Source organism: Cryptomeria japonica, chromosome 8 (genome assembly GCF_030272615.1).
Source record: "Cryptomeria japonica chromosome 8, Sugi_1.0, whole genome shotgun sequence".
NCBI classification, from domain to species: Eukaryota; Viridiplantae; Streptophyta; class Pinopsida; order Cupressales; family Cupressaceae; genus Cryptomeria; species Cryptomeria japonica.
In genome coordinates this window covers 419,144,952-419,158,116 of record NC_081412.1, presented here as the reverse complement: position 1 = coordinate 419,158,116, position 13,165 = coordinate 419,144,952, and the positions used below count along the sequence as shown (strand labels likewise).

General features: G+C 36.7%; 1 protein-coding gene across 1 annotated transcript in view; it reads left to right on the top strand.

Moving 5' to 3' along the window:
* The first annotated feature begins 7,042 nt into the window (after positions 1-7,042).
* LOC131075628 (uncharacterized) overlaps positions 7,043-13,165 on the top strand; it is a 49,821-nt gene continuing 43,698 nt past the window's right edge. Inside the window, exon 1 of the mRNA XM_058012458.2 lies at positions 7,043-7,641. Within this exon, the coding sequence (XP_057868441.1) occupies positions 7,279-7,641 (363 nt within the window). The 5' untranslated portion in view covers positions 7,043-7,278. The remainder of the gene's footprint in view (positions 7,642-13,165) is intronic.

The following is a 13,165-nucleotide window of genomic DNA, read 5'->3' as shown; positions in this document are numbered from 1 at the left end:
TTAAGGTCATGAAATGACTTATTAAAATTTCCTAAACCCTTCTAGACTCTCTAAACCACAAACTCCTCTTATATCTTTATGTTGGTCCTAAGGTCCTTACCAAGACCTTTAGGACAAATTACAAACTTATTACATTTTTCATCATTAAAGGCCATAATGGGCCTCAATACATCATAGTTGATTGTTTTTTCACTCACATGACCTTCAAAGGTGTTTAATGGCTTCATTGAGTTCTTTGGTCTTCTAGGTGCTCTTGCACCAAAGTCCTTCACAGCTCACCTTTGACTCTCTCCCTCCTGAGAGAGTGCACTACGAACAATGATTCTTATAAGGAGAAGGCCAGAGAACTGTATAAGTTCCTCTTTAATGAATGTAACATGGTCATAGAAATGACAGGGGTTCGCAAGTCGACCCCTTAGGTCTTGTTTTGTTGGTCTTTGGTTGGGCTGGTGTCCCTCGTGTTTTGCTAGTTCGAACCTTAGCTGGTTTTTTGGTTTTCAAAGACTTTTAGCTTTTAACTATTTTGTGTTGTTTTAGTGTTGTAATGGTGTTGTTAATAGTTCATGCTATGTAAAGGGCCAGTGTCCTATTTCTCACTGCTTTCATAATAAAAAAACATTAATATAAAATCATTAATTAAATATAAATCCAAAGGATAAACATTAATGAATAGTAAATCCCAAATTTATATTAATGCCAACAATTAATTTAATTTATTATTATAAACTATATAAACCAATTAAATTATTAATAATTTAATTAACCAATAATCACAACTCCTCAAAACAACCCAACATAGGGTAACATAAGATACCACATGGCACCACAAGACAACTCTATCCACAAAACAAAGACTAACAACATACCAGCTTAGACCTAGAGTGTAGAATGGAATTTCATGTCACCTTCGATCAACTTGCCATTGGGATGAAGACACACTTAGACTTGTGAAGCCAGGTGGAGTCGATTGTCTAGTACCTGCAAACCTGTCACCACCAATACATGTACGAAAACATATACAATAATATATATTATAAATGATCAGGCAAATGAAGAGAATCGCAACATCATATCATGCTAGTAATGAGTGATATGACATCGTCTCTATCACGAATACAATAGTAAGACAATCATGACAATCATAGCATCAACTCATCCAATATGATCATGAAGTAGGGTTAGCACATAGTATGATACCATCATATCACCATAAGAAAATATGAACCTTGCATATGCATATAAATCAGAGTTTCGTGACTCATGACGAGTCACGCAAGTCAATGGGCCAGGTGACCCCTGCCAGGTCATGGTGACCCTGACCCAGGCTCAGACGGGTCAGGGGGCATGACTCGCCTGACTCACTGAGTCAGCGAGTCACTCCCTGACTCGCTGAGTTTGAGGGTCGTGACCCGGTCGATGTCACTTAAAAAAGTGCAGTCAAAAAAACAAAAAAAAAACATTAGATCTATATATGCTGGAGTTGAGGATAAGTATAGGCCCATTTGGGACATAATTGATAGAAGATGGCATAACCAGCTTCATAGGCCCATCCATGCAGCAGCTTATTACCTCAATCCATCATTTCATTTCCATGCTAATTTCAAAGAGGATGAGGAGGTTCTTAGCGGGCTATATTCAGTAGTACAACGGATGGGCACTGATACCACAACTACACTGCTCGAGATGGATGCATTTAATAATGCAGTAGGGGTGATCTTTGCCAGCCAATTGTGCAAAGAGGGTCAGACAAAATTGCAGCTAGGTAGAAAATTCTAAAGTTTATGACATGCATTTTAATTTTTCATTTTATAATCTACCTTTAAAGTTGGAAATGAGACTAATGTTTTTCTCTTTTCCTTATTTCAGATAGATGGTGGCAAATGTTTGGGCCTTCAACCCCAAACCTTCAAAAATTACCATCCGCATATTGAGCTAGCCATGCAACACTTCTGGATGTGAGCGCAACTAGAGCATGTTCGAGCACATCCACTCGAAGAGGCGAAATAGATTGTCTATGGAGAGGTTGAATGATCTAGTCTTTGTTCATTACAACCTTCATCTGAGGACCAGACAGATTTTGGACACTGACTCCTCTCCGATCACTCTAGAGGAAGTTGACCCCGAGTCTTATCAGCTCACTGAGTCCACCGATCCATTCTTCATTGATGAGGACCTTGAGTGGGTTGACTAGGCAGACAGAGACGCTGAGGCTGTGGCTATGGCAGAGGAGGAGGATAGAGCATGATCAGGCACAACACCTATGGCTACTCAGACTGGCACATCACAAGCAGAGACTATGGCTACTAAGTCATCTAGGACCTACCTTAGACACCTTTTTAGGAGGTAGATAGACGAGGTTGAGCCTGAGCCTGAGCCATAGACTTGTTTTTGTTTACACTTTACAGTTACATATATATTTGGGAACATTTGAAGTCATGGATTTTATATACATTGGACAACATTTATAACTCTATATATCTATGTTTTCTAATTCCTTCAGCTACAATTTACATTTCTACACATGTGATGGATGTATGTTTATGTATGTGATCAAATTAGCTTCTATTTGATGATGTTATAGTGTCTTTAAGCTTAATTCAATAATGGGTGTATGAAACAAGTTTTAAATCATTAAAAATCTCTAAATTTCAAGGGTTTTCTTATTTTGCCGAGTCATTGCCGAGTCCGAGCCGAGTCAGCCTTACCGAGTCAAAGTTGAGTCCGAGTCTGGGAACTTTGATATAAATCATCAAATAAGAGTCTATCATCATAATACTCCATGAATATCATCATCAAATATGAAACCATAATGTCAACTACACATATGATATATCTATCTTCAACCATAGGGTATCCACATCATAGATAAATCCATAAACATCTATCAAAAACATCATAAGATGGTCTAAGCTATATCAATACAGTCTATTGATGCACAAAAGGAAAAGATGAATTAGGGAGGAGCACTACACTGCAATCTGGAGCACCAAATCCTAAATCTAACATCTCTAAACACTGTTAACAACATATCCAAACCATATGAATAGATGTACAATATAGAAGAAATGTGAAACAAATATCTCAGAATGACTACACAAGAAACTCAACATCAACTATACTAACTAGTCACTAATGACAACCAAAGCATGTTGACATCAATGACAAAACACCAACAACTCATTCTAACCAAACTTGCAACGAATAATATGCCATAAAACTAATGTATGTAGATGAATTACCCTAAATCAAGGCATAACCATGAAAACCTATAGGATAGTGTAAAAGATGCATAGAAAATTGGAGAGAGATATTTTTTTGGAAATAAGGTGTTAATTCAATCCAAAAGGGTTTTGGAGATCCAAATAAGATGCACATAGTACTAGAAAACCATAAATCTAAAGCACCTAATTTGTGTTTGATATGGTAGTGGCTCACAACTCATAAAAATTTAAACCAAAGGCTTATTCACAAAGAGTTGGTGGAAATCACACAAAAATAGCAAAAAATGCTCATAATGGATTAAGGGTGATGAGGGTGGGATGAAGTCTACAAATTGAGGTATGTAGTTGGGTTGGTGGTGAATTTGGCAAAAAACAAGTCAAAATGGAAACACACTAAGGCAAAAACTTTAACAATGAAAATAGAGAGATGGGAAGATGGAAAAATAGATTAGAAAAAAGTGATGATAATGGATGTTGGTGGCTTGGAAGGGTGTTGTAGAGGGGTATGAAGAGGATCCTACAAACAAAATAAGATATAAATTGGTTTCAAATGAAAGCCATAAATGAAAATGTTTCATCTTGCTGAAATCCTTAGGAGTCAACCACTTATTGTCAAAGATCATGTTGTAACATTATCTAATGGAAACAAAATATATGAGACTTTGGGGAAAAGCTAGCTAACTTCTACAATTTTGAAGTAATATTGGGGTGTCCTCCATGAGCATAAATAGCTAAAACCATGTAAGCAACTCAATATTTCTCTTTTCTATCTAAAAATGGGGCAAAGTTGGGCTATTTTAAAGAGTTTTATTTAGGAAGTCAAAGATGGAAACCTAGTAGATGGGGAAAATCTAGCAATTAATTATCTTGAATTCAAAGATTGTAGTGGGACAATGAAAAGTCAAGGTCGCCTTATTTTGTGGCAAGTTGTGGTCATTCTTGGTAAATGAAATTTTAGCTTGATTTATGAGGGGACCTCAAACATGAATGGCATCATGTAGTGGTGGGGGGTTCCATCAATTTTACATTCATTAAGTCAAGATTCAAGATGGATAAAGTTAGAGTTTTCACATAGGATGGGGCAAGACAAATCATTTGATGGCTTGACAAGGGGGTGAAAAGAGGGGCAAGGGAAATTAAAGGGGAATTAAAGGAAAATTAAAAGTGGTGTTAAAACATGGGATATGGATAAAAATTCAATAAAAAAGAACACATAGGAACTCTAAAATAGACCATGAAGTAATAAAGGAACATGGATGTGTATGACTAAAGGTGATTAGCTAGGTAAAACGGCTAAAAAAATACAAGACACACAAACAAGCTAGAGCTAAAATGGACATAAAAGTGTACTAAGAAAGTTGTAAGGTATATAAATTTTGTTACTACAATTTTCAAGGGGCTTCTCCCAAAATGCAGTGGTCCTAACGACATTGGCCATGTAAATATGGAGCCCTACACTTGGGCAAATTCATGATAGTCTAAATTCCTCACTCTAGATTTACCTATTGCACTTAAAATATATAATATAGGAACAAAAAAATGACGGTATTAATAGTTGGGAGCCCATCATTAACTCTGAAGATTCAATAAAAAATTAAACTTGTAAATTAAACTAGACTATTCTTACCAGGCCTACTAAGTTATAAATTGGTGTCCCTATTTTTATGTTTGAATCACCCAAAAACCTTTCACCTATTTTTTTTTTTAATTATTGAAGAATATTTAGTTCGTGAACCTAAATAGCTTTCTTTTAAAGCTCTCTTATTTGATCTTTAGGATATTTAAAGGTAATTTTTTTGTTGTTGCTTTGAGCTTTGCTTTGAATGAATGAATGAATGTTTTTCAATAATGTCCACGAGGCCGAACAACCTATGGGACCCACAGATAGCTAGCAAAGCATGTGAAGCCAAAAGCAACCCAGACTGAAAACTAAAACTGCTACGCCTCTTTCTCCTTTTGCAACTTGGTTCTTCTATTGTGTATCTTGATTAGGAGATCCGCAACTCTTGTTATCTTTTCCTCAACAAATAGATTACTCAAGGTGTCTACATTTAATGTCTCAACGTAATTGGTCTGAATGTCATTGTAGGTTGGACACTCCATGATGTAATGCCATTCCGTCTCCACTACCCCTTGAGTGCAATATCTACATCTTCTATCTTCCCATTCCTCTTTGGGTATCATCCATCTCCCTGTTTCGCATCTAAGCTGATGTGAGCTGGTCCTTATCTGAGCAATTAACATTTTTGCCTTCCATTTTATGTCCATTCCTATATAGTTTTTTTGTGTATGGTCATGTGTAGGATTGAAAGGATTGAAATGTTTGATATAATATTCCTTTTTTCTCCCTAATTGACCTGTCCACATGTTTTCTTTGAATTTCTCTTGCACATATTTCTTTATTTCTCCATTGTTATTTGGGCAATCATTTAGATTAATGCCCCATTTATTCATCCACTTAATATTTTGTTTCATCCATGTGCTCTTCCTTCTATCTAGCCTTGCTCCTACTGCTATTTTTGGCCAGCGATGTACCTCCATGTTTTCTACCTTCCTTAAATAACTTAGCAATCAGAACATAGCTAATGCTTCAATAGGGAAAGCCCCCGCCTCCACTAGGACAATCTCATATGGGATAGATGACTTAATCTTGAGGCTACCCGTAATCAAATGCTTTTGTAATCTTTCTATTTGTTTCCATTTCCTTGTTGAAGTGTTGCTGCCCCATATTTCACATCCATATAATACCACCGAAACCACAAGAAGCCCAAAAAGAGTTTTCTTAGTTTTCTAATCCCATAACTTAGCTCTTCTACATCTATTTTGAAGTGAGTATAAGGCTTTCCAACCCCCTTGAATCCTTTTTGCCTTACATGTCTCCCAACTGAGTTTATTCTGAAAGTCTAGGCCAAGGTACTTGTATTCATTAACCATTTGTAAGAAGTTGCCCATAAAAACAAATTCTCTATGAGCCTTCTTTCTTTTCAAGGTGAAAATCATGACCTTGGTTTTGCTAGTGTTCACCTGCATCCCCACCTTAAGACAAAAATGTTCTAGAGCCTTCAAGTGTTCTTTCCAATCTTGTGTTGTTTTTGCCATTAAGATAAGATCATCAGCATATAAGAGCAACTGTATAAAGTAATTGGCCAAAAGAACTCCCCCACCACCAAACTTGTTTATCCATTCCTCTAACTTGTCAATGTATAACCCAAATAGGGTAGGGGATAATGGGCAACCCTGCTTGATTCCAATGTCACTTCTAAAGCATTCTGATAAGCCTTGTTTGGTCCATATCTTGGCCTAGACTTGGTCATATAATCTATGAACAACAACTCTATATTGAACTAGAATTCAACTCTTCCATTCTGCTCCACAATTTGCTTCTAGGTACTGTATCAAAAGCCTTTTTTAAATCAACAAAGCAGCAGAATACTTCTCCTCCCTGTTTATCCCATACCTTCTCAATCAAATGTCTGACTGTAATGCAAGGATCAATGGTAGAATACTTAGGCCTGAAGCCCGCTTGTCCTTTTGCTCTCTTACCCTCTTTTTCAGCCCACATGCTAATCGATCTTTCAATCATGCTCCCAAAAAGTCTATCGAAAAGAAGATTGATCATTATAGTGCGATAATTTGAGGGATTATTGATATCTCCACTTTTCAGCAAGGGACAACAACACTAGTTGACCAATTTGTGGAAATTCCATTAAATATTCTTTTGATGTTCTTATTTTTTTTTTTTCCAATGCGATCGAACTTCAACCACGTTTCTTTATGGAAAACGGTTTAAAAGAAAAATATCTTCTGATGCATCTTAGTCTCATCATTAGGTCCCAATTTCTCCTAAACTGGCCTCAAACTCTTCTTCTGATCGTCTTTCGGTCACAATCTCTCCTATCTTATCCTTTGGGAGCTTGTTCAAATTTGGTTCATGTTAGCTATGCCCACCTCATCACACTCATTTAATTCAGTTTGCAGGATGCTAGAATAGGGAGCACCTGTTCTTATTAGATTATTTGTGACTATTCTGTTGCAATGTGAGTTTGATAAGAAATCAATGATATTATGCGGCATGGGTTGCATATGCAATTCTAATGGTGGACTATTACAGTCGTTGATTCCGCCTCAAATAACTTCACACAAACAGAGCAACCTACAAGTAAACAGGTGCGGCAGCATTAATTGGGTATATGCAAATCCATGTTATAAATTAAGTACACAGAGGCCTTCATATTCCTATTCAGGATTGGGAATTAGAAGAATGGTTTCTACAAGACGAAGTAGAACAATAACAGCTGATGGAGGAAAAAATATGGCTGTTGTCGTGAGTGCTATTAGTGTTCCTGTCTTGCTAGTGCTGATAACAGTCATAGTTTCCATCATAATCTCCGAGAAACTCGACCGAGAGTTTGAGGAGGAGGTGAGCTTTATCTCTTATCTGTCCTGCACTGAATTTCTTGCATATGCTGTCGTCTTGTTACTTGTCAATTAGTTTTCTTTCTTCCTGTAACTGATGCCACTTCGTTTCTGTTAAATATTATTGATGGATGGTGGGATAAACATGAGGAACTTTTAAAATATTTGTAATCATCCCACAATTACTGCGCCATTACCTGGCCACATAAAGGTTAAAGATATAGTTCACTTTGTTAAGGTGGGGGGAATTTGAACTAGGGTCACACTCTTACTAGTGTCCTGATTGTTTGAAGAAAATGAGGCATGCCTCAAACCACAAAGAAGCACAGTAAGCTCCCAGGTGCAAGTCCTGAGCTGTTCCATGGAAACTCGTATCGATGTCCTTCCCATCATAGCATCATGGGCCTGAAGAGCTTACTTTGTAAGGCCTTATCCTTGTTACATGTCAAGGGCTGTACCGTTTTATCAGAATGTACCCATGGTGTATTGCATAGCAGCCAAGTCAACTTCACCAGTGAACAACAAACCAATTGACAATGCTACTTATTGAAAATTCTTCTACCGATTTTATTTATCTCATTTGTCGGGGGGATGGCTTTATATCATGCCAGATTGCAAGGATATGCTTACATTACATACCCATTCAATTTTTTTTCCTTTTGGGTTTTTTTTCTGTAGGATGGATGTGCATTTGCCTTCTTCAGATTGTTTCAGTAGTGTAAATGTTGCAAGGGCAATGTTAATTCAGACTTGGGCTGCATCACAGGGATTGCCATCTCCACGTGTTTTAAGACGAATTCATGTCTTGTAAAATGGTCTTTTTATATTTCTCTATTGACCTTCTGAGGACCGGGTACATTGGGCACTATAAAACTCAGTCTCAAAAACGCAGAACCTACTTAAGTTTCATCAACTTCATCCTTTAAAGATCTTGCTAATTTTTTAGTATATGACTTAAATTATGTGCAATTATGGAGCACTCCAGTGGCCCCAAATTCAGTTTAAAAGGGTCTTAAAACTTCAGCGTGTTTAAACTTTACTCCGAGCTATTCAAACTTGGGAGCAATACATCAAGATTTTACCTAAATGAGATTCTTTCAGTTGAACATTGGGTTGTCAAGTTTTCTCAATGTAAACCTTTACATGAGGCTGTTTCTGGTGCCTTCGTCACTGTTATGGATTCACTCCTATTGGAAATGTTTATTATGAAGAAATGCATTGTTGTACTTTCTCATGAGTGAAGAAATCTATCTTACAATCTTGTATTTGGATGCTCTGAGAGACTACTTGGGAAGGTTCATGCCAATTGCAATTGCTGGGGTTGCTAGTGTGTTCTATTGTGCAGTACAAGAAAATGAAAATAATCTAACTACCTATTGCAAAAAGTAGAGCTTTTTCCTTTCTTTTTCAGAAAAAATACAAAGCTAGGTTGATACATCATTTTCTTTCCTGTACAGTGAGTTGCAAACATTTTTAGACATAGATAATGAGGAATGACAGACCTGGATCTAGCAGACATGGGAAGCTCTTCATCCTCTAGGGACACCCAAATTCAGTTATTTGTCTCTAACAACAATCATGAGTATAAAAAGTAAAATAGTAATAGTGTTGGATTGAACAGACCCTTTTATTAGACAAATCAGTATGATAGGGCCCTGATATCCCCTTGTGTAGGAGAGCAGGGCCTGAAACTAGCTAAATTTTGGATATGATATATCATGGTGTGTGCAGGATGCCGAATAGCTGAGATTCACCTTTATGGACTCTCACTGGAGAACTCTCTGGATCACAGTAATGATTAACTGTTGACTGTTAGCTCAAAATCCTAATGGTATTCATTGAGAACAAGATCTGGTAGATTGGTAGTGTCTTTGCATTACTGGATCAAATCTATTGAAAGATTATCAGTCACAGCACTTAACAGTCACAATCAGTTGTGATCACTGTGTTTTCAAAAAGTACAAAGAACTCAAAAAAGATTGAAAAAATGAAAAATGATGCGGATTAAAAAGAGTGAATTGGGTGAAAAGACTATCGTTGTCATGTTTGATCTAAGAGGGGCAACTATAGACATGAAGTATTAGCAATATGCTGCAGTATATCTGGATCACCAATTGTCATCACTTTGGAGTTACGCCAATGGTTTCTCCAATATGTCATCAAACCACTATTCAAAATCGTTAAGCTGCCAATAGGACCTACCTACCTATGTATTTTGTCCTTAGATGCCTTCTACAATTTGACTTTGTAATAACAATTAGATCCTATTGGTCTTTGCATGGTGCATTATCCCTAAAGATCAAGAAATGACATCATGTCTGAGGAGTCCTTGCAAAAAAGAGAATCACTGCACATGGAACCTTAGGGAGGCAATTTGATCCAGAACAAAGGTCACCATGTGAGACAATACTAAAGATACAGAAATGTATCCCTAAACATACTACCTCATCATCCAGCTTGTGCCAAGGCCACAAATGTTTCACTATAGTGGCGTCTGGTCTAGTGTGTTCTGTTACATGCTCTTACCTTGACCTTGTTTATTATCTTTAAAGTCTAATGTTAAGTTATTTTTATTACCCTATGATTGAGAATAATTAGCTTCAGTACTGATTATTGATTATCATTAGGAATTTTTACAGGCAGATTGTCTGGGTGATATTTATTGGGAAATTTGTAAAAGCTCCAAATACCCCACATGCAAAAGACAAAGTAGCTAAAGTGACAACTTGAATAAACTCTTAGGTGTTAAGAGTAGGAGATGTTTCTGGGTAGCAGTTCTTTGTGTGCAGATGTGTTGAGTCTGTATGATAGCAAAGCGCCTCAACCATACTGCACTTGGAGACTTTCTTGACTGTTTGGTGAACATATCTCCTCAGCAAAGTTTCCCCTTTTGTGTATTGCTTGAAACTGATAAGTAATGCCGCAATTTTGTGTTTTTCTCCTTCCTAGAAAAAAGGTTGATATAGACATTTTAATATTTCTGGATTTAAATAGACAATGAGAAAAAATAAGTATTATTTTTCTACTGTTCAAATTCCTAGATTTATTTATTTTTGGTTAAGGGATTTTTATGTTTATATAGTTCAATTTCACATTTTTCCTATTTAAGACCTACAGCTTCTTCTCTATAGTTTACAGCAGATTTAAGAATATATATTTGTTCTCTTAAAAATATTGCGGACTTAGTTTTTGGGACCTGTAAGCATACATGCTCAACTGCGGAGATTATTTTTTGAAAATCAGGAATTGTAGTAATGGTGAAAGTCGTACAGTCTCCTTTCAATGCATTATAAGGACTCCTTGGAACAAATGAATCAAGATTTGTGTACACTGATTGTGACAATGGACAAAAGATAGGTAAATGTGAAAACGAGTAAAGAAGATAGTTGGCAAAGACCACAATATTGGAGGATGCTGGGCATCATGATCATCAGTAAAAATTAAAATTATAATAATTTTTTCATGGGAAAGTAATGCAGTAACTCTATTAATCAAGTAAATCAAGCAAACAAGGGTAGGGACTGTGTAAATCAGTGGCTAATGGAGGAGATTCCTATTTCTAAGTTTGATGGTCCTGTTGGTGTACATTTTATCATATACCGAACATTAGAATAAAGTACCCAAAGATAATTTATCCTCTCTTGAACAAAATCACCGCGTATGCTAAGATTGCTAGAAGATCATATGGCGATTCCAAGGTTTATTTTGTCAGGTCTTGACGTGTGGATAAGTTCAATGGGCGTTGTGATATGTTGGTAATACACAAAGGGACTTATGTTTGAATTATTCACAACTTTGGAATTTAGACAGGTTTATCAATTGATGCTCTTCTCTTTTTGGATTTTCGGATTAAGACTTTCAAAAAGGATAAAAAAGGATAAGGGTTTAGAAGTTTACTCTACTCCTATGAATTCAAGAGATGGTATTGATTTGGTGAACTCAATAAACCACACTTTGCTTCACCTCACTTAAGACAACCACACAAAGCGGATGCAATCTTCAAGGAATGTGCCTATGATTGGAAGTTTAAGCATACACAAAAGGGAAAGCTCAGACTAACTTTGCATAATGAATAAAAATCATCTATTCATCAAAAGTATGAGCGGAGATACACCATGAATCAATACTTATCAAATCTTTCATTCAATCTAACAACATGAAATAAAATCTAACTAAGGTGTTGAAGAAATTGAAAACCTTGCTAATCACTCAAATAATAGAGATTACAAAGCCTAAAAAGCACACAAGTAATATATTATTTGAAAATGACCTTCTTGCAACAATATTTCAAAAACCTCACACTCTCCAAATGAGAGGAGGCAACCTTATATAGTGTTGGCATTATACACTTAGATGAGAATAGGTGATGTTGTCATTGATGGCAACCAACTGGTAATATGGTTCACAAGTTACACCGGCAACAAACGTCATCTTCCGGCACCGACAGTTACAACAAGTTTATTCACACCGGCATCCAGTCTACACCAACAGAAGATCTTACCGGCACTCCTAGCCGACATGGAAATTATATTGTTTTGTATTGTAATATTATTTGTATAGCCGACATGACGTATTGTAAAGACTCATATATGTATGAGATCTTGTAGGTTATTTTGTAAGCAAAAAAATGTAATTAGGTAATGAATGCAAGCGGTATATGAGAGCGAATAACTGTATATGCATTATGATGTAATTATTTTATGAGCGAATAAGAGTAGAGAAGAGCGAAGCAAGGTTTATGGCAGAGGTATTTGACAGAGCTTAAACCGGTACTGAATTCAGCATTGGAGATGCTATTTTGAGCAGTACATTATCATTGGATTTAACCATCCAATTGTAGTCAGTGGGACTCCATTTTTGTATTGAACAGTGAGCTCTAGGCTGTTGGCCTTTCTGCATCTGTAGGCCCCTATTGTATAAGTAATATTTATTCATATTGGCCAGTGAGTAAATATTGTGGCTCACAAATCCCACCGAGGTTTTTCCCCTACCGGGTTTCCTCGCCAAAAATATCTGTGTTATGGTGTGCATTGATGCTTATTCTTTTGTTTCTCTTTACTGCATTATTATTTGTTTACCGGTATATTAATTTGGGTTATAAAGTTGCAAACAAGTTTAAATCTTTTGTTTACCGGTTAGACACTGGTTCAGCCCCCCCTCTCAGTGTCTTTGGGACTGATCAAGTATCTAACATATAGAAGTCCAAAATTTTTGAATGGCCGAGATCGAACAACGATCAAGGGCCCAGATTGAAAGATAAAACCCTAATTAGGGTTTCCCAAAACTCTAACAGTTTGAACAAAAGAGGAGACAAGTGGCGCAACTGCTAATTTCATTAAGGTGGGCATCTAGTTTCCTTTTCAGTAGATGCAATGTATCTGGACACTAATGGTCGAACCTCCTCCATGATGACACTTGGCAAGTTGTCAATTTGGTAGTCGATCATGTCCACGTCATCTGTACAGGTGGTGAGAGTATCCTCCCACCAGTCAGCTGCTTGTGTAAGGAATTTCTCATCGATGAGTAAG